Source organism: Diplotaxodon limnothrissa, linkage group LG10 (assembly GCF_057381915.1).
Source record: "Diplotaxodon limnothrissa isolate DT_005_m linkage group LG10, D_limnothrissa_male_GT1.1, whole genome shotgun sequence".
In the NCBI taxonomy this organism is placed as follows: domain Eukaryota; kingdom Metazoa; phylum Chordata; class Actinopteri; order Cichliformes; family Cichlidae; genus Diplotaxodon; species Diplotaxodon limnothrissa.
In genome coordinates this window covers 29,565,553-29,586,219 of record NC_140605.1, presented here as the reverse complement: position 1 = coordinate 29,586,219, position 20,667 = coordinate 29,565,553, and the positions used below count along the sequence as shown (strand labels likewise).

General features: G+C 39.8%; 1 protein-coding gene across 1 annotated transcript; it reads left to right on the top strand.

The window, feature by feature from the left end:
* Window positions 1-5,886: 5,886 nt before the first annotated feature.
* gdpd4b (glycerophosphodiester phosphodiesterase domain containing 4b) lies at window positions 5,887-19,811 on the top strand. The gene is made up of 16 exons (XM_085364082.1): window positions 5,887-5,949; window positions 6,981-7,167; window positions 8,931-9,034; window positions 9,214-9,307; window positions 11,161-11,220; window positions 12,447-12,545; window positions 12,655-12,748; window positions 13,212-13,357; window positions 13,777-13,859; window positions 15,394-15,544; window positions 16,184-16,408; window positions 16,545-16,702; window positions 16,794-16,941; window positions 17,908-17,990; window positions 18,106-18,185; window positions 19,682-19,811. Exons 2-16 carry the CDS (start codon window positions 7,012-7,014, stop codon window positions 19,771-19,773), a joined length of 1,773 nt encoding a protein of 590 aa, XP_085220208.1. The 5' UTR covers window positions 5,887-5,949; window positions 6,981-7,011; the 3' UTR covers window positions 19,774-19,811.
* Window positions 19,812-20,667: the final 856 nt, after the last annotated feature.

Genomic DNA, 20,667 nt, shown 5'->3' with positions numbered 1-20,667 from the left:
CAGAAGTTCCCTTCGGGTGCTGCAGTGTCTTTAGAGTCCAAAGGCATGCAAGTTGCCTGAAGTATACATTTTCTAATGGTGCATCAAAAATACATTTCAACCAGGGATGCGGAGTTATTATCTATCATCTGGGTGCATGCCAGATTACTTAAAAACAGCCACTGTCATCTGTTAACTTAAAAGAAAAAGCATTGACTACAGGCCCATTTCCAAACTTCTAATAATTTTTAAAATCCTCAAAAGCTGTGGCCCATCAGTTACTTGGAGTGGTTGAGGGCAAAAACACATTTTCATATATATTCCAGTCAAATCATTGATCATACCATTCACTCTGACAGACTGGAGTTGGATTGGTTTCTCTGACACTTCTTTAAAAAGACGTTTCATCATATTTATCAAATATTTCAGAAATCATATTAATAAATGGATAGCCTCATCAGTGACCCTCGGGGATGAATTTCTGGACACATTCTTTGTATGCATTTCTTACATTACTATGCAGACAATATGCAGTTATTCTTTTCTGTTAAGACACAGATTAGATTACTGACACTAGATTACTGCAGCTCATGTTAAACTGAACAAAGCACCAATTACCTGATTTCATCTGGTTCTGCTGGACTCCTGACTAGTAGCTGGAAATCTGTTTCCATTTTGCATATTAAATGTTATACGTGACTCCCTGCGATCCATAAGATCATTTTATTGTTTATACATGCAGATTGTTTTATACATGATTTTTTTTTAAATTGTCTAATTATATTTTTTGTCCTTACCATTTTTCTAACTGGTTCTTAATGGTTTTGAAAATGCATTTTATTTTATTTTATATCAGAATCAACCTTTTGGGGCTTAAGGTTAGGACTTATTTTTAATTGAGATGCTGTGGTATGATCCAAAAACCCGTAACTCATCCGATCAAGAGATCCAAACAATTGAACGTATTTTAGTTTGATGGGCAGCAACAATGAATGCCTGGAGGAAGTTTGCAGTGTTGGACATCAAATAGACTTTAATGACCAGTTTCCCTGCATTTGACATTTGCATCCTCACGTGTCGCTCCCTCACATGATGTCTGTAAAAGCTCAGGCCTGCAGTACAGAAGTGCTATTACCATGGTGGGATTAGTTGGGCCGCTGCTGCTTTGGTCTGGAATGTAAAATGAGCTATTCCATCCATTAATTACTGTTTGATTAGCATTTCAGCGATGGAAAGAAAATGAACTTTGACTTAAAAAAAAAATCTGCTAAGTAACATCTCATCAACCTCCGCTTTACATTATATAAAGGCTGAACTCAAGCTGCTTTACACTCTTACATTTTCTTTATGTTAAATTGAACTAGACTATTTCTACCATTGTCCTTCACATGCTGCTGCTTGTGATCTGCCTGACTTGGCATTTCCTATTTGTGCAGAATTTGTTAATATTTACAAAGTCTGTCCGGCAGCTGCAGTGGGAGTCTGCCCACCCAGTGGGAATAAAAGTTCAAGCAAAACAAGATGAACTACTAGACATTTATTCTGTTTATGGTGTAAAAGCAGCTATTTATCTGCTTTAAGAGGTTCATGTAAACAAAGCTCTATCTGCGGGTGTACAGGGTGGGCCATTTATATGGATACACCGTAATAACATGGGAATGGTTGGTGATATTAAAGTCCTGTTTGTGGCACATGAGTATATGTGAGGGGGCAAACTCCTCAAGATGGGTGGTGACCATGGTGACCATTTAGAAGTCGGCCATCTTGGATACAACTTTTGTTTTTTTTCCAATAGGAAGAGGGCCATGTGACACATCAAACTTATTGGTAATGTCACAAGAAAAACAATGGTGTGCTTGGTTTCAACGTAACTTTATTCTTTCATGAGTTATTTACAAGTTTCTCTTTGTTCACAGCCATTGACATGTCGAAGAGGTTAACACGTGAGGAGCGGATCGAAATTGTGTTGATATCTGGTGAACGCAGTAACCGGGTCATTGCAGCAGATTTCAATGCAAGACACCCTACGAGACCACCCATCTCCCATGCTACAGCTAGCAAACTGCTTGCTAAGTTCCGTGAAACTGGTTCAGTGTTGGATTTGCCAAATGTGGACGCAAGAAAACTGTCACTAATGAAGAAAAACATCAGTGGCTGTCCTAGCTTCATTCAGCAAGAGCCCACAGTGTAGCACTCGCCGCATGTCACTGGAGAGTGGCATTAGTCGAACATCCCTTTGGCGGATATTAGCTACTCACAAATGGCACCCTTACAAACTCCAGCTACTGCAGCATCTCAACGAGGATGACCCAGATCGGCGCACAGAATTTGCAGAACGGGCAAAACAAAAATTGGAACAGGACCCTCAGTTCACACAGAAGATTTAGTTCAGTGATGAGGCAAACTTTTATGTGAATGGTGACGTTAACAAACAAAAACACCACTATTGGTCTGACACTAACCCACATTGGATGGATCCCTCCAAGACTGTTGGACCAACAAAAGTGATGGTTTGGTGTGGTATATGGTGTACGACAATAGTGGGTCCATTCTTCATCAATGGAAACTTCAAGGCCACTGGATATTTGAAATTGCTACATGATGATGTGTTTCCCTCTTTATGCACTGAAGCTGGCACGTTCCCTGAGTTTTTCCAGCAAGATGGTGCACCACCACATTATGGGTGCCAGGTCCGAGCATTCCTAGATGAACAGTTTCCTGGAAAGTGGATTGGTGGTCGTGGGCCAGTTGAATGGCCCCCAAGCTCCCCCGATCTGACCCCCTTAGACTTTTATCTTTGGCACCTGAAACTACGGATACTGGATGCCTGTGCTGGCATTTCTCCTGCGGTGTTGCTATCAGTGTGTGAAGAGTGGGAGAAGAGGGTTGCATTGACAATCCAACACAATGGGCAGCACATTGAACACATTTTATAAGTGGTCAGAAGCTTGTAAATAACTCATGAAAGAATAAAGTTACGTTGAAACCAAGCACACCATTGTTTTTCTTGTGACATTACCAATAAGTTTGATGTGTCACATGGCCCTCTTCCTATTGAAAAAACAAAAGTTGTATCCAAGATGGCCGACTTCTAAATGGCCACCATGGTCACCACCCATCTTGAGGAGTTTGCCCCCTCACATATACTAATGTGCCACAAACAGGACTTTAATATCACCAACCATTCCCATGTTATTACGGTGTATCCATATAAATGGCCCACCCTGTAGATGTTAATGAAGGAATCACTTTGTTTGGGCTTTAACTTCACTTGATATTCAGAAAGCAGAGTTCCTGTCTGGACCGGAGAGATGACACATTAGCCATTCAGGGGGCGGAAGAGCATGAGATGGAAAGCATGACCAGACTCGGGGGTGCACTGCAATCCGATGAAAACTCTGTACAGACTGTTAACTGTGTCATTAGGAAAAAATGAATCCGGATGATTCAGGATGATTTTTTTCCCCTTTTCTGCTCTCGTATTCAGAATGCATTCACCCCTTAGTTGTGCTGCTGAAGGACTCTCCTCTTGTCACTCCCCTAGTGTTTTTATGCCATCTATTTGTCATTAAATTTTTCTCTTCTCTCTCTCGTGAGGTCTGTGCTCTTTTCCTCTTCTTTACCTTCACCTCCAGATGGAGCAGATCCTGACCCTCACTGAACTTGCTGCTCAAAGATCATCTATTGTTCACTTAATAAAACTAAAGCACCTTAAAGCAACTGCTATGAACGTATGCAAAATCAATATAATTGAATTTCTACAGGTTTGCAAACAGATGACCAGCTATACAGATATTCCAAGACTGTTCATTGATATTGGAAAGGAAAAAAACATGCTCACCTAAATTTTTCTTCTGTTTGTTAATATTTTGTCGTTTATTGTAAGGAGGAGGTGGTTCAGAGGAAGCGGGAGCTTGTTACCATCATGGGCTCATCTGATCAGAATGAGAATGAAGTCATCAATCACTTACAGGTTTCTCATTTAACTGAATAATCAGTATTGAAGGACACACATGGACTGCTAACTCTGAAAAGAAACAAAATTTGATGTAAGTCATTCATTAAATTAGAATAATACGTGAACTGAGGAGACCCAAACAAAAACTCACCTCAGCTGACACCCATGTGGGAAAGGAGGAGTGAAAGTGAGCTGTAGGTGAGTGCAGTCCTTATATAATGTGTGACAGGTGAGTGCAATTAAGGGCAAGCACCAGACCCAATCAAGTGTGAGGAAAAGAAACAAGGTGAATTTGGTGAAGTGAGTGAGTGCGCTGAAAGGTGAGTCTTTACAACATTTATCATGGTTTCCTCATTTTTTTTTCATATAATGTAAAACAAGCTGATTATTTGTACAGTTTTATGTATAAAATACTTAAACAATAAATAGTGGGTTTGTCTTTCTTGAGACCCCCATCTCTGACATGAAACTGGATGAATCACCTAAATTATAGTGGATAGTAGATGTTTTCATACCAGTAACATTGCTAGCCGGAGTAGCCTGGGATGGACTCGGATTGATCTTTCAGTGACCTGTGAAATTAAAGATTTATACATGTGTCTCTTAGGCAGTATCATTAGAAGTCACAGCATACATTTTCACTTCTATGCAGAGTGACACTAAAAAACTATTTCATGCATTTATGACTTCTAGGCTGGACTACTGTAATTTGTTATTATCAGGATGCCCTAAAAACTCCCTGAAAAGCTTTCAGTTGGTCCAAAATGCTGCAGCAAGAGCACTGACAGGGACTAGAAAGAGAGAGCATATTTCTCCTATATCGGCTTCTCTTCATTGGTTTCCAGTTAAATCCAAAATAGAATTGAAAATCCTGATCCTCACATACAAGTTCTTGAATCATCAGGTGCCGTCTTATCTTAATGACCTTGTAGTACTGTATCACCCCATTAGGACACTTCGCTCTCAGACTGCTGGTTTGCTTGTGGGTCCTAGAACAGACACATCTCTACTTTTAAGGCTAGGCTTAAAACTTTACTTTTTGACAAAGCTTATAGTTGGGGGTGCATCAGGTGACCCCAAATCCTCACTTATGCTGCAATGGGCTTAGACTGCTAGGGACTTCCCATGATGCACTGGGTGTTTCTCCTGTCACCCGTTTTCACTCACTATGTGTTTATACACCTCTCTGCATTTTATTATGAGTTATTATGAAACTATGGCTCTCTTCCACAGCATGTCTTTGTCCTGTGTTCCTCCCCTCAACCCCAACCAGTCTCACCTGATTCTGCTGGAGGTTTCTTCCCACTTTCGCCTAAGTGCTTGGTCACAGCGGGTTGTCTGATTGATGGGGTTTCCTGTTTTCTCTGTGTTACTGTTGGGTCCTCACAATATTAAGCGCCTTGAGGCGACTGTTGTTGTGATTTGACGCAAAATAGAATTGAGTTCCCTTTACAATAACTGCCCAAATAAATGTTTAGAAATAGTTCATTCATTTATTTCTTTATCTATTCGCTTATGGGACCCGTGTATTTTAAAGCCCGCCTGCAAACCAAGCTTTCCTTGGGATGACGACGACGATGATGATGGTCGCAGTGTCTTTCCACGACTGCGGCAACAGGTGGCGGTGGATGACACAGAGGTGCAGGACATCAACAGCAGTAAAGCAGAGGAACAGTTACAATCTTCTCATTTCCGTGTTAATTTCAAAATAAAGCCGCTCTGTTGCCTCATACTTGCAAATCTTTACTAAATATTCTCGATACATATAAAATCTCGCTATGGAGTGTAAATAAAAGCTAAATGGCGAAAAAATAATGCACAAGATTGTATAAAACCGGTAAAATCCTACTGCAGACGTGTGTGCCTGTATTTTTGAAGGCAGGGCCTTTCCCCTGGTCCCCGTGTTAGTAATTCCCGCTGACTTGACCCGTTTTCCGAGGCCATCTGCTCCGGACGACTGCACACTGCGGCTTCTTCTCTGCCGTTTACCCGGAGGGAGAACCGGCCTGGAGGTAGGAGATCTGTCCTTACGACATAACAAAAAACAGGCTGAAGTGGAAGCTGCACAGTGTTTTTGTAACGATCCGCTGCTCGCTTGAGCTCTGAACAGGTCCTCAGGTGCCGTTCTTTGTTTTATGGAGCGTTCATCACCAGAGTGCGTTAAATAAATGTACAATTTTAATATTTTCATGCTGGTTTGCGAACGCGCTTAGTGTGTTTTACTCATTTAGCACTTTTTATGATGAAATAGTCTAAATCTTTAATTCGGCCACGATACAACACACGAAGGAAAGTGTTAAGTGAATCAAAAAAGTGAGATTTGAGTCTGATTAAAAGTTTGCAAGATTTAGCACCATAATCCCAGGTTGGTTGTCTTTAGTTTCGTGATGACTGGTGGATATTTTGTCATGTCATGTTTTATGATTTCCAGGAAGTGGACCCATGACAATCTGCCATGAAATGCCAGTGATGCTGAAATCAGGAAACAATTGTTTCTTTTTTTAAATACTTGAATCAGTTTCATCTGTCTTCACTTTATTTCAGTCAATACACAAGCGCACTATAAGTAAATCTGTCTTAAAGGGGGGAAACACAACTAGTGAGACTTTCTTTGTTCTCCTGTAGTGATAATGACCCATTTGAGTATCATATGTGAAGAAGCCTGCCAGTGATGGACAAAACCGACCAGTGAGCTGTGTAACTTTAGCTTTCTGGGAGCTGAGCCCAGAGGAGTTAGACGGTTTCTCAGTGTTATCCTATTTAAAAAAAAAAAAAAAAAAAAAAAAAACCCCAAACAAACCACAAAACAAAAAGACAGTAAATAATAGCTCAGGTTTAGCTTGCACACATTGTATGCCACAATATACCCTAAAAGTGATGCTTTAGTAGCTATTGGACAATTTCAATGCAAACTTAAGACCCTTTTAGCCTCTGTTTTATACCTGTTTTACTTGATTTGCCTCTTTTCTGATGTTTTAGCTTGGATTTGAATTTGTCTGGTTGTCTTAGTCGATTTTTCTTATTTCTGTGTGCGTTGGAGCAGGATGGAGGCTGTGGCAGTGTGTGTATGAGCCATGGCGTCTACATTGTCGCAGTGGTTTCGTAGCCTTCGTGTGAAGTTGCTGCAACGTTATGAGCACCAGCCTTTCGTGTCATGTTTGGCTGGTTTGTACGGCTGCCAGTGGAAACACTACAAGAGGAGTCAGCCTGAGGGCTGCTGCTGCAACAAGGTCAGGAAGCAGCAACACAAGAGCCACTTCTGCTCCAGCCAAAGTCATCTGTTTATTATCATTGGAATTAATGAATCATACTGTGGTTAAGTTTACAGGAGTTTCAGTGTTTTGGGTTTTTTTTATTTTAAGTTCTAGTGTTCCTACCAAATTTAAAGTCCAGGGAAACTGAATGTTTTGGAATTTATTTTTTAAAGATTGAATATAAGAAATCAGCACAGAACTCTAGGCCCTATACGTAAGTCGTCTCTGTGGCCCCCTTTCCTTTCTTGAGTCATTCAGTGCTCTGAAAAAGCATGTACCTCCTTCCTGTTCTCTTATTTTTTGTTTTGCATGTTTGCACCCTTACATGTTTCAGATCATCAAATTTTAATATTAGACAAAGATAACCGGAGTAAATAGAAAATTCAGGTTTAGGGAAAAAAGCTCTCTTAATCCACAAAGGCTCAAATATATACATACACTCACATATTTGAATAAGTGGTCCTGAAGGTTCAACAGTGTCCTTTAAGCCCTATTAACTTCTAATTGGTGATCATGATTGACTACAGTTGGTAGTTGTGAGCATAAAAAGGATTTGTTTGACAGCACTCAATGGTTTGATGAATACTCAAAATAATAGGGAGCTGCAAGAAAATATGAGATCTGGAAGAAGATCCAAACTGTGATCTTCAAATGGGAGTAAACTGGTTAGGATGTTCAGGAACCACCAGGGCTCATCCCTGTCATGGGCTTTTGAACCTGAGAATACTGTAGCAAGTGTCAAGCATGGTGGCGGTAGCATCATGCTTGGGGACTGTGCAGTGGTTGGAATAGTGAACCTCCAAATTCTTCACTTTCACTTCAAATCAACAACCAACAGGACATTGATCCCAAACGCACAACAAAACTATTTTTGGAAGGGATAAAGCCGGATGGAACAGCCTTCCCAGAGACCCGACCTCAACCCTTTTGAAATTTTGTGGACTATGTCTAAAAGCCAGGTCTGTGCAACAAATTCAAATGAACTCAAAAGAGTTGTCAAATATTTACCCAAAATTGTGCCAGAAACTTGTTGATGGATATCAAAAGGATCTAGTCGAGGTACAACTTGCTAATGGACATTTAACCAAATATTAGTAGGAGTCTATGTGTATGTTTGAGCTGGTATATATACTTTTGACTCTGTGGGTTAGAGGAACACACTCAAAAATTGAAACCTGTGCACCCAATTCTTTTTCTAAAGCCATCTAAAGTTGAGATGCTGTGTTTGGAAAGAGAGGAGTAAAAGCACTCAAAATATGCTGAAAAAAAATGCTGAATAATTAAATTTAGAGACACATGTGGTCAGCAACATGAATTTTATCGTCAAACCAAACAGCAAACAGGAAAAAAAACACTAATAAATCGTTGTGGGAGAATATAAGTCAGCTACAGTTGGAGGAAGATGAAACAAATCAATAAAAGGAAATGAGGTAAGGGTGATGTTGATTCTTTGTTTTGTTTTCTGCAGTTATTGATTTCAGTATTTGCATTTCTACAACTGTAAAAGTCACCAAATGAGAAATAATTTTCAGACATTACAGTTAAACAACTTCATTTCGCTTTTTTATTGTGCTGATGCTGAACAGAGCTGTCGGTTGGAGCTCCTCTGTCTCTGTAAAACTCAGAGGAAGTCTTAAAATGCCACGGAAACAGAGCAGTAAACAGTGCGGGGGGCTGGATTTAACTCGGGGAATAACAAAAACAAATTTCTCTCATTGTTTTGTCTCCTCTGTCATCAGTTGGAGGGTGCTAGCTTTGCTGTGCTTGTGGCGGCTTTCTGCTTGACGCTGCTGTTCCTCTACTTCTGGGGACAAGCCAAGAATGACTACAATGACTTTGACTGGTGGGTGGAGCGACTCCTGCACTTATAGTACTGTCGTAGGTAAACATAGAGCTGTTCACATTAATCTGCTGCAGGAATCATTGGTGCTAAATTTACGTTCATATGTCTTTGTTGACTGAACATGTAACAAACGTTTTTCTGCCTTCATGTCTGTTGTGCTTCCTCTCATTTGGCTGAAGGTTTAACTTCGGGAACCTGGGCTTCTGGTTCCCGTGGTCTGTGGTGCTGCTGGCTGTCGCTGTGGTCTTCTTCACCTACGTCACAGTGCTTGTGGTGAGACACAAACGCTGCATTGGCTTTTCATCTCTCATCTCGATTTCTTCTACTTGTCTTTTTAGCTGACTGGATAATTTATCCAAGTGGTGTCAACTTTTTACTGTTGCTTTTTTTGTCTTATTTTGTAGTGTTTTTGGAAAGTTTTTTTTAGAAAAAAGTCTTATTTATTTTTTTTAACCACAGATTGTTCATTTAAGTTCTCTTTTATATTTTATTGATACAACAGCATTAAAATAGGAACCTCAATCACTTTTAGTAATTTCCTTTCAAACACAAATTTGAAGCAACTGATCGATTGTTTAAAACCCGAAAAATGAAAGCAAACACTTAAATATTGTATATATTTAATCCACCATCACTGAAATTATCTTGTAACTTGTAACTGCAATTGTTCGCGCCAGCAGCCGCCCAGATTTGAAACATTCACATTCTGTTCACTTCCTCATCCTCAGGCCCTGCACCGACTATACAGGGAGAGAGAATAATTAGCACTCTGGGTGTACCACTCACCCCAGCTGATGCCATGCCCTTAACCATCCTACCCTATCTCTCTCCCACAAATCATACCCTCCCCCCACCATAAGTGGATTCATGGGAAATCGATTGATCTGCAGCCCCGCAGCAGTTTTATGCTGGTGTTTTCACTCATTTCTGGGCTACTTTGACATTTTGACACCTTTGCTTTGCTGCAGAGTTATGCAAGAGATCAATTTATTATTGCTCTCATAAATATGCAGGAAAAGCTGGGAGGCTGTTAGTCATTAAGAGTGGAAACATGGGAACCAGTAAGCCTGCCAGTAAGCCCTGTTCGTAGTACAAAAATACACCTATCAACATTTCTGCACGCTTCTGAGGTCACTAATCGCTCCTGTTTGGGATTTGCATATTTTCCCAGTACTTTGAATTCTCCAGGTAGACCAGCTTCCTCCTGCAGTCCAAAGGCACGCTCATGAAATCAGTCATAAATCGGCCACAGGCCAGTGAAACTGTGGTTATCAGTCTTTCCGTGAGGTAGTCTAGTTATGTCATGCAACTTGCCTTTCTTTTTTCTTACCCAACAATCAGTCCCTGGTTTTGCCGGAGACCTCCTCCTGTTAGCAGGGAGCTCCTCCCCACTGTAACCATAAAGGGCTTCTGCAGGGTCTTTATCATACAACATAAAGCTGCTCGAGACAGCTGCTGTGAAGTGGTAGATTAGAAAGCAAGTGCGTAAATGGTTCCAACATATAACTCCAAACTGATGTAACACTTTCTTCATCTGCAGATGAAATACATGTTAGTTTCAAAATTTAAGTGGGTGTTTGTAAATTTAAAAGAAACAAGATTCACTGTTTGTGTGTTTACTAAATCGACGAGCTCATGAGAACCTGGCCAGATCATAAGTGTGAAAGCAGTTTTACAAAGGCAATGAGAGGTCAGGTTTTTATATAAACTCTGCTCTGGCTGCTTTAAACTTTGCCAAGCGCCGCCCTTATGCATTCATGTGACGTTCCTATGTGCAAGAGGAGTTTTATGTGCTCATCTTTTAACCCATAACCATGCCCACTATGTTATGTTGTTATCTTATGTCCTTTCCTGTTTCGTGTGCTACAGGAACGTTACAGTTAATGATAAAAATAGTGCAGAACCAGAACACAAAGAGCACAAAACAGGCTTGTCTGAGCACAAAAGTCAGTTTTATTATGGGAATTTTAAAGCCAGTACAGAAATGCAAGCCCTTTGGTGAATGCATTTATTAACTATATCTCACATAGACTTTGAACTATTCCTCAGACTAGCTCAGGCTTTGCCCAGAAAGTCTCATCATCTCTTCCCAAGTTTATTTTGTCTGTACTTTTCTGTCTCTGCAGCTGCTGGCTGTGTGCTTGCTGTCAGAGGGCCAGAAGCTTTATTTACACTGGAGCCACAAGGTAACTCAGTGATGTGTCTCATAGTTTTTATGGAATGTCGGGTCAATGCAGTGTCACTGGAACTGGTCAGCAGCTTTTTCATAGATTTTTGTTTGCAGACTTCAAATACAATTCTGAGCTCAGACATGAATTTCTGCACAGTAATTATGGTGGATAATTACTGTCAGTCTTAAAGGGACTTTTCTTTATTTTCTCTGTTAATTTTACTAAAGTGGTCATAGGCAATAGTTCTTCAGGCTTTCTGAAGGTCTTTCAAAATTCTTCTTTGAACGCTGGCTGACCTGACATTTTCACAGGGATTTCATTTATTTTTTGTTAAGCCACTTAACATGGACCTATGAATCATTCAAGCACAGTAAAATCACCTAACATATGGGGATGATCTAGTATCTACACATAAAAGAACTGATTTTAAATGATATCTTTTAACACTTTGTTACTAGCAGCCTGTGGCAAAAGCATATTATTTGTGTCCCCATTACTTTACCTGGATCTATGAAAAATTCCAAAGATAAAATCGTTTCCGTGTCTGAAAGTCTTTTCCTTAAGAAGTAGGAAAAAGAGAGAGAGAAATCTGGACCTTCGGTTGATTCATCGACTGCTCATTGAAGTCTATCAGAAAAAGTCTCAGTGGAAAGATGGCCGTAACGAAGCCGTTCTTAAGGAAGGTTAAAAAGGCTGAGATATGCCACATTACACAAGAGCTGGACTGAAAATTAGTGGCAACAGGTCTGATGGAGATACATTTTTGCTTCAAATCGTCAGTAAGTACAGAGGAGGTCAGGATAGAGAGACAACAGCGAGTGTCTTCAGCTATATTTAAAACACAGTGGATGCTCGGTCATGGTTTAGGCTGCATTTGACCATAGTGGTGTTTGGGACCTTTTCAAAACCAGTGGAAAACACCATCAGATTCTAATCCACCATGAAAAACCATCTGAAAAAACACACTGCTAGTGCAGTAAAAACATACTTGGATAGAAAAACACACAGTGGAAAACTATACTATCCATGTTTGTTGTTCTCCTTATATTCACCCAGACATCATCCTTAAAATTGACCTGCTAATTCTTTTCTCTGAGCTTATTAGGATGTTTTATTCACTGGATGCTAAAGAAAAAAATCACCAGAATGAATCAATTCTAGTCAGTGTCGCCAAATGAAGATGTTTTCTATCCATATGAAACTTTTTTCATGTTTCTACACGTTGACACTGTTTTTTGCAGATCGGGATCCTGGTGAGCCTGACGGTCTCCGTCATCGCCATGGCCGTCTTGTCCAACCTGTGGAGTAAAGAATGGAGGACGCTGCTGCTGTCCTTCCAGGTGACGCTCTTCTTCTCCTCCTTAACGTAACTTTTTCTGTGTGTCTATGATTTCCACTTCTCGTGTTAGATTTAACTAGATTTTTTTTTTCCCTCTTGTTCATGACCAGGTAACAGCACCTTTCTTACATGTGGGCGGAGTCTTACTGATGACATCACTGGCTTGGCCTGTTGCTTTGCATTTCTTTCGCATGAAAAGCACGGGTGAGTCTCAGACATGCTTTTAAAATATTTGGTTTTATTCTGATATATGAAAAGATGATAAACATAAAAACTCATATTTAAAGTAAATTGAAAAATAAGTTTTCAAGAAACACAAGAAAAGCACAATATGGGCAAAATACACTCAGCAGACACTTTCTTAGGTACAACTGATCAACTAACCAATTACATTAGAGCAACTCAGTGCATTTAGGCATGTAAAGGTGCTTAAGTGACTTTGAGTATTTCAGGAACTGATGGTCTTACTGGGATTTTCCAACTCATCCAAACGACCTCACAACACTTTCTTCTCACCTATACATCCACGAACTGTGAAGCAGGTTAGAAAAATACTGAGGGGAAAAACACACACACACACAGATTCCTTCATTTATTAGTTAGGAGCAGTTGTTTTTAATTTCTTTCTCTTCGTGTTTATGCTTTATATTGTGTGTTTGTGTTTTAGTACAGCGAGGCCTGATCATGGCCGTGTACCTGACCGTCCTGTTGTCCCTCTACTTGATTCCCCTCGGGTTGTATTCTCCTTGTATCAAAGAGAAGGGAACCCTGGGCCCTGCACCGGCTCTCATTGGCCACAGAGGAGCCCCTATGGTGAGCAAAAACACAGTACACAGTCCTGTACACTAAAGTGAGAGAGCAGCAGTATTTCAATTGTCCTAGTGTCACATGTGACAAAGTAAAACAGAGAATTTTTCTTTCTTTGTAACAGAAATAAGCAGATTTTGATTTTCTTTTCTTAAACAAACAGTTACTGTTCATGAGAGGAAAGGATTTTTTACATGCTGTTGTAAAACCTTTTGGTCTGTAAAAGAGTTTTAAGCCTGAATGTGACACAACATAAATGAGTGTAATGTGAAATATGTTCTTGGGCACCGCTCAGGCCCTGAACTGACACAAAAACAAAGGGAAGCTCACATCCTTCGTGTGTTTTGTTCAGAGCTGAGAGAAAGTCCCCCGCATGCACTGACTGCTACTGCAAGTTGCTGTTCTCTGTTGATCTCATTCTGCAGCTCGCTCCAGAAAACACCCTGATGTCCTTTGAGAAGGCGGTGGAGGCTGGGTGTGACAGTCTGGAGACGGATGTCACCATCAGGTCAGCGAGGAGCTCTCTGTGAAAGCATGTGTGTTCAATTATGGTACAATGGCCCTGAGAGCCCAGTGCAATGCAGCCTAAACAGTATTTAGAAAACATGCTGCAAAGTGACAAAGCAATCACATGTCAGCAGCTTACTTTTTCACATAATCACTGCACAGTCTCAGTTATTGTAAAACACTTTCAAAACTCTGAGCAGAGCACCCTGGGCTTTATTATGCAAACGGCGTCTTATTGACTTTGTTCTGTGTGATTTTTGTTCTGTATTTATTGCTCATTTAGTAACTGTTATGTAAAGTGTATATTTTGAATAACTTGTTCAGCACTTCGGTCAGCTGGGGTTATTTAAAATGTCCTATAGAAACAAACGTGGCTTTAAAACCGCAACCAAATACGCAGATGCTGCAGAATCAACAGTGGGCGTGGCCAACGACTGTCTCGATTGATCATGTGACCAAACATTTGTGGATGTCTTGCCATCTTGTTTCACTTCCTGTTAATTGTGGTGTTTTTTCTGCTGATGACTGATCTGATTTCAGATTAACGTTACAAAATGTGAACTTCTAATTGCAACAGCTGCAACAATGAACCACAGTCTTCTTTATCTAATAGTATAACATTTCTGATTCCTGCAGCGTTGGCTCTATTACTTTTGGTTCTTTTTGTGGCGGACACTTTTCTACCACATGGTATTTAATTATGTGTAAAATACAGTCAGATCCAGTGACATTTTTTGTAGTTTTGCTTCTCTAAACCAGCTCAGATTTAAAACCATTCAAGACTGTTTAATGCTTAGATCCATTTTGAAACGCAGTCCTCCATTTTTGCAATTGGACAGTTGACTGATACGCAGTATCATGGGTGAGAGCTGTTCTCGTCCTTTTAGGGAGATAAAAGATCTGAAGTAGATTCCAAATCTGGTATATTTTCACTGGTACATTCAATATGAGATCCAAAGAGATACTGCCAACGGTTGCTCCTGACTGAGCCTGGTTCTGCCGGAGGTTTCTTCCTGTTAAAAGGGAGCTTTTCCTTCCCACCGTCGCCAAAGTGCTTGCTCGTAGGGGGTCATCTGATTGTTGGGGTTTTCTATGTATTATTGGTCTTTACCTTACAATATAAAGAACCTTTAGGCAACTTTTTTAATTGATTTGGACGTCACTCATTAATAAACTACTGTTATGAGTGTTATCCCTTACATTTACAAAAAATATTGTTTATTAAAGTCGAGTATAAAGAATAAGAATCAAAGTATCCAATAAATCTAATGATAATCGACTTTTTGAGGAATTCATTGGCATTTTAAATTCCCCAAGTTTGTGTAATCGTGAATGTAAAGTATTGATAAAAGAATTTGAGCATTTGAGCCAGTAGCTCTCTACATACATGCTCACTGAAGACCAAGCACTTAGCCAGGTCTCAGTGAACCCTATTAAACTTTAAATACAATAACTTTTCAGGCAAGCTGACTTTTCTGTTTCTGAAAAGCTCCCTGCCCCATTTAGAGTCTCATACTGTTGTCCTGTCCTTGTAGTTTTGATGGAGTGCCTTTTCTGATGCATGACTACACTCTGCAGCGGACGACCAACATCCATGAAGTTTTCCCAAACCGGACCAATACTCCAGCTGCCAGGTTTACCTGGAACGAGCTGGAGAGCCTGAACGCTGGGGACTGGTTCCTGTCTGTGAGTCTGCCATTTAATGACCTTTCCCATGATAGTCATAGCTATTCTCTGATGTTTGAAAAATGTAACCAAAGAAAAAAAGCTCTAAAAAAGTAAGGAAGAATTATTGATTTTATTCACTGCATGTTTGAGGGGTCAGCTAATAACCTCTCTGATATTCTTTTACCTGCTGTTTGCCGTAGATGGGCTCAGAGCACAGCTGCTAATCTTTTCTATTCAAATAAGCCATTTGAAGTGTTTTGAGCATGTCTACCTGACACACTGGGGCAAACTCAGGGCATGTTGGAGAGATTGCATCACTTGGTTGGCCTGGAAATGCGTCCCAGAAGAGGGTTAGAGCGGGAGGAGGTAGCTGGGGAGAGAGAACCCTGGCCCAGACTAGAATAAGTGGCAGAAAATGGATGTACGGATGTAATGAAATGCTAAAAAAGAAAAAAAAGATTGTTTGTTTACTATATTCGAGGTTTAAGAGTGTTACTATAACTACAGGAGGGAGTTGAGCATGTTTGGACACAAATGAATTCCTCATGACAACAGCCAAAAATGGGGGAAAAAAAAAATCAGCTGGCCAATGAAAAGCATATCACATGTCATATGAAATCACTGTATTGATTGGTTATTGATGGTCACCCCCTGCAGCACAACCCATTTGGCACGGCTGGCTCTCTGAACGCAGACGACCGACAGCGAGCTGGAAACCAGTCGGTCTGTAGCCTGCAGGCCTTCCTCCAGCTGGCAGCTCAGACGGGCAAACTCGTGATCTTCGACCTCTATCGGCCACCCAGAGATCACCCTTTCAGAGACACCTGGATCCAGCGCACGCTCGAGGTCATCCAGAACGAATCATCCATCCATTCCTCACAGGTGAGGCTTATTTATTTCTCTATCACCAGACTCCACTGTGAAATGTTGTAATTTAGCATTTTACCGTTTGAAAAGAGTAAAGAGTGCAGTTACTGTGAGTGAGTAGTAGGTAACACTGCTTGCGTGCCATATCTAGGTGCTTTGGCTGCCATCAAATCTCAGAGCTCTGGTCCAGGAACTCGATCCTGAGCTCCAGCAGACTTCAGGCAGTCGGCTCCCTCTAGAGGAGCTCCAGAGTAACCACATCGTCAAACTCAACCTGGACTACACTTCCATGTCTGCTGAGCTCATCAGGTAACACAAGTGTGTGTGTGTGTGTGTGTGTCTATACTGTCCTCCTCCTTAGTTTAGAAATATTCATGACTTTCTCCTCTCCTGTGTGTAGGGAGTACACTGCAGTAAACATCACCACAAACTTGTATGTGATCAGCCAGCCGTGGCTCTACTCTCTAGCCTGGTGTGCTGGAGTGCATTCAGTCACCACTAACGCCCCCCAGCTGCTCAGCACCATCAGTTCCCCTTTGTTTATCATGGTAAGTTCAAGCAATGCGCTTCATGTCTGACATCAACCTGTTCTCTCTCTTTCTTACTGCAGATGCTTTTATTTTGAAACACCTGACCTAGTGATGATACCATATAGTTAGGAGTGGGGAGTAAGGGTACCAATTTTGAGGTAGTTTGGATGAGGTGCGGTTGTAGTATCATGTAGTGGGGCTTTACCTTTTATGGTCCAAGCTGCTGAAGCAACCTACCAAATCACATCAGTCATCCAGTATAATCAGGGATTAAACCAAACTCATAGTAACTCCTATTTAACCTTCAGTAGTCCAGTTTCTGGTTTTAATTATTATTTTACCCTATTCCTGCTTGTTTAATCGATTGCAATTTTTAGGTTCTAATAATTGTTCATGCATGCGTGTTTTAAAGTATCCTGCGGTTGAGTGTTTTATGTTTTTTATCTGTAAAAACACAACGTACACCGTGTATATCGTGAGCTTGTGCTACATAAATAAAGTTTTGCTTGCTTTTGTTGTTACATTTGTTTCTTATATCTGTTTTAATACATAATTTAGTCATCTAAAGCACTAAAACACATCTGTAGCATGCTAAATTATGTTATAATACACATTGTTACATATCATTGGGCAATTCTTTACCAGAGAGGTGTTGAAATCTTTTCAAGTGTGTTCTCGGCTTTGATTAACTCTTGATATTTCTTTTTATAGTACTACAGCCGGCAGGCCTCCTGGTCGATTAAGTGCTTGGTTACTTTAACTTGCAGCACCATCTTGTGGTAGAAATGAGTGCTACAAGCTTTATCAGGGAAGCTTTTAAACCATATTTAATCACAGGAATTTGCAGTAATTATCAAGATGATAAAAGGAATGATAAAATGAACTGTGGTTTTATCTGTTACCTTTTTATTATTGTTTCATGTGTGAAAGATATTAATATTCACCTGTTCACTTCCATACGGTCTCTTCTGATCTGCTTCTCAGAGTCCCGATGAGTACAAACTGATGTGGATTCTTACTGATCTGATGTCTTTTGTGCTGATCCTCCTTATCTTCTTCTTCCACAGGTGGAAAACACACACACACACGCACACACACCTACCTCGCATCCAATACATCCAACCTGTATTCTGATGTAATCGCGATGTTTCGCTCTCTATCAAGCTGAAAATGTGTTTTCAGATGGAGAGAGAGAGAACTGGCCTTCTGCACGGGCAGCAGGATCAAGTTGGAAGGTGGCACTTACAGCAAATTTAAAAAGGGTAACTTACCATAAAATAAACGTCAGACTTAAAAAAAAAAAAAAAAAAACTAGAAGAAAACTGGAGTCTAGATATGTGATGCACACAGACATTTTCATCTCTAGGCTAAATTAAAATCACCCCATTGAGAGTAAACAATGATTTTTTTTTTCTGTACTTATATAAAGAATCTGGTGTTTAAAACCCCATAAATACATCAAATAAAGAATCAACTAAATGGAAATATAACCATCAGATTGGTTAAATTTCTCAATAAAAAATGAATTTGTCATGAACTATGCACTTTGTATTTATACATGTAGAAAATGTAATATAGTATATATTGGGAAATTGCCATTATAAGGTTGTTTACAGACTTAAACTGATTTATTTTCTTACAGTATAGGTTTTCACAAAGGTTTAATTATGAGATGAGGAAGTAGACGTACACTGTAATCAGTGCAAAACAAACAGGTCTAACATCTTATTTGCAATGCAAATGCAATGATTATAAATCAACAATTGTTTTTCACAGTTGCAAAACATTTTTGGGGAGTCCTGTGTTAATACAATGTGATGGAATTAGTGTGATTTGTGATTATTTCTCATCTACCTCCTGTAGTTTAAGGAGCTGGTTTGATGTTTCACACTGAGGACTGAATTAGAGGACTGAAAATGTTAACAAGCAAAAACAAAAAAGAAAAAAACACAACCAAGTGTGTGTGTATAATGTTTCCAGCTTGTGAAAAAAATGAGGATTTAAATTTTTTTCATGGGGGTGTTTGAACTTTTGGTCAGAAAAACCAAAACATCTAAGATGCCACCTTAAATTATAGAAAACTACTTTTACATTTTTAATTTATAGTTAATTTTATAGTTTAATACACCCTTTAATAACTCCATGACCTTTTCTATAGCATCTTTCATTCTATATGAAGTCAATCAGTACCTCCCATCTGAACCCCTCAGAATCAGCTGATTGGTTTTTTTTTTTTATGACAACTTTAGTATATTTAATGAAGCCACACAAACTTTTACCTTCATACTAAGAAAGTATTCCAAGAACACAAGGCTAGGTTGGACTCATTTTTTCAAACAAACAAACTGCAGATAAATCAATTCCCACTGCCACAATATGTGTATCATATCCTGAGAACCTGCCTCTTTGAAGCTAAAAGAGGACACCCAAAAACATGAGATATCATTGGAAAAACCAGCATGTCCTCTATAGAGCACATCATCAGGACTTATTAGGGTAGCTCAATTAAGTCAAAAGATATAGACCAAAAACAAATGTTCATTACAGCGGATATAAATGAATAGGACTCGTCTTATGAGGATATAAGTGCATAAAATTGCCATATGTAGCAACTTAACTTAAAAACTGAAAATTCATATATGCAAATGGGAGTTTCCAGAAGGATTTTTCTGGTCCAGGCTTTATGGGGCTAAAAACCCAACATTTTGACTTATGGACAACTAATTTTTCTTTCTTCTGACTATATCTTCTCTCTCAGAGCTGAGTGATATCTGGTCGGTCTCCAGTGGGAACTCAGCAGCGGAAAGGATGCCCAGCCTGGCGGCTGTAACAGAGCACTATGTCTGCTGAGCCTTCGAAGCCCAATCACACACTGCCAACCTCGAAAAACTGTCTTAATGAATTAAAGTGTCTGAAACAATGCTTCACTCTTTATTTATCTGGTTTAGCGTTTTAAATAATTTTACGTTAGACTTAAAATGATTAGCAACAGCTAGCAGCTTAGTTTAGCTTAGCACAATAACTGGAAACACAAGGGAACAGCTAGCCTGGCTCTGGCTAAAGCTAACAAAAATCCAGTGTCTTATTAGATGGCACTTGTTAAACCTTTCCCACAGGGGCCGTTTTAGTCAACCTGATTTTATATTCCTCTATTTAAATTAATGAGAAACTCTTTATATTGAGCTGTATTAAACAGTGTCAAACAATCAGGCGCGCTAGTAATGTAAGCCAAAAGCTCAGACTCCAGAGCGGTTAGCTCAACATGCTAACTTTTTTTCAGTGGCAGAAACAATCATCGATACTAATTTGGTTATCTAGATTCTAGGACACAAAAGGTAAGCCCACCTGCTGTTCAAACCTTCTGTTTGTCTTAGGAAGCCAGTCAGAAGACAGTTGGCTTAAATGGGATGAAGCTAAAACGGCATATGAGATGTTTTAACAGAGTAACTACAACAACAACTAAACTGTGGAGCTGAAAATGAGCCAAATAGGACCACATTATAAAAACTTGGACTTAACTAATTTACAGGTAATGAGCATTAACTGAGTAGAATATACATTGTTAAGAAGCGCTAAAATATTATGGAGAAAATTTTGTTTCAGAAGTGTCACAGGTGTATGGTACAGAGGTGTGGACTCGAGTCACATGACTTGGACTCGAGTCAGACTGAGTCATTAATTTTATGATTTTAGACTTGACTTGAAAAAATGTTCTAAGACTTGTGACTTGACTTGGACTTTTAC

Excerpts from the sequence above, each read along its gene's own strand:
- gdpd4b (XM_085364082.1), top strand. The coding sequence starts at position 7,012 with ATGGCGTCTACATTGTCGCAGTGGTTTCGTAGCCTTCGTGTGAAGTTG. Across the intron at positions 12,749-13,211 it reads CTTTCGCATGAAAAGCACGG|TACAGCGAGGCCTGATCATG; the intron begins GTGAGTCTCAGA and ends TTTGTGTTTTAG. Across the intron at positions 18,186-19,681 it reads TTACAGCAAATTTAAAAAGG|AGCTGAGTGATATCTGGTCG; the intron begins GTAACTTACCAT and ends CTTCTCTCTCAG.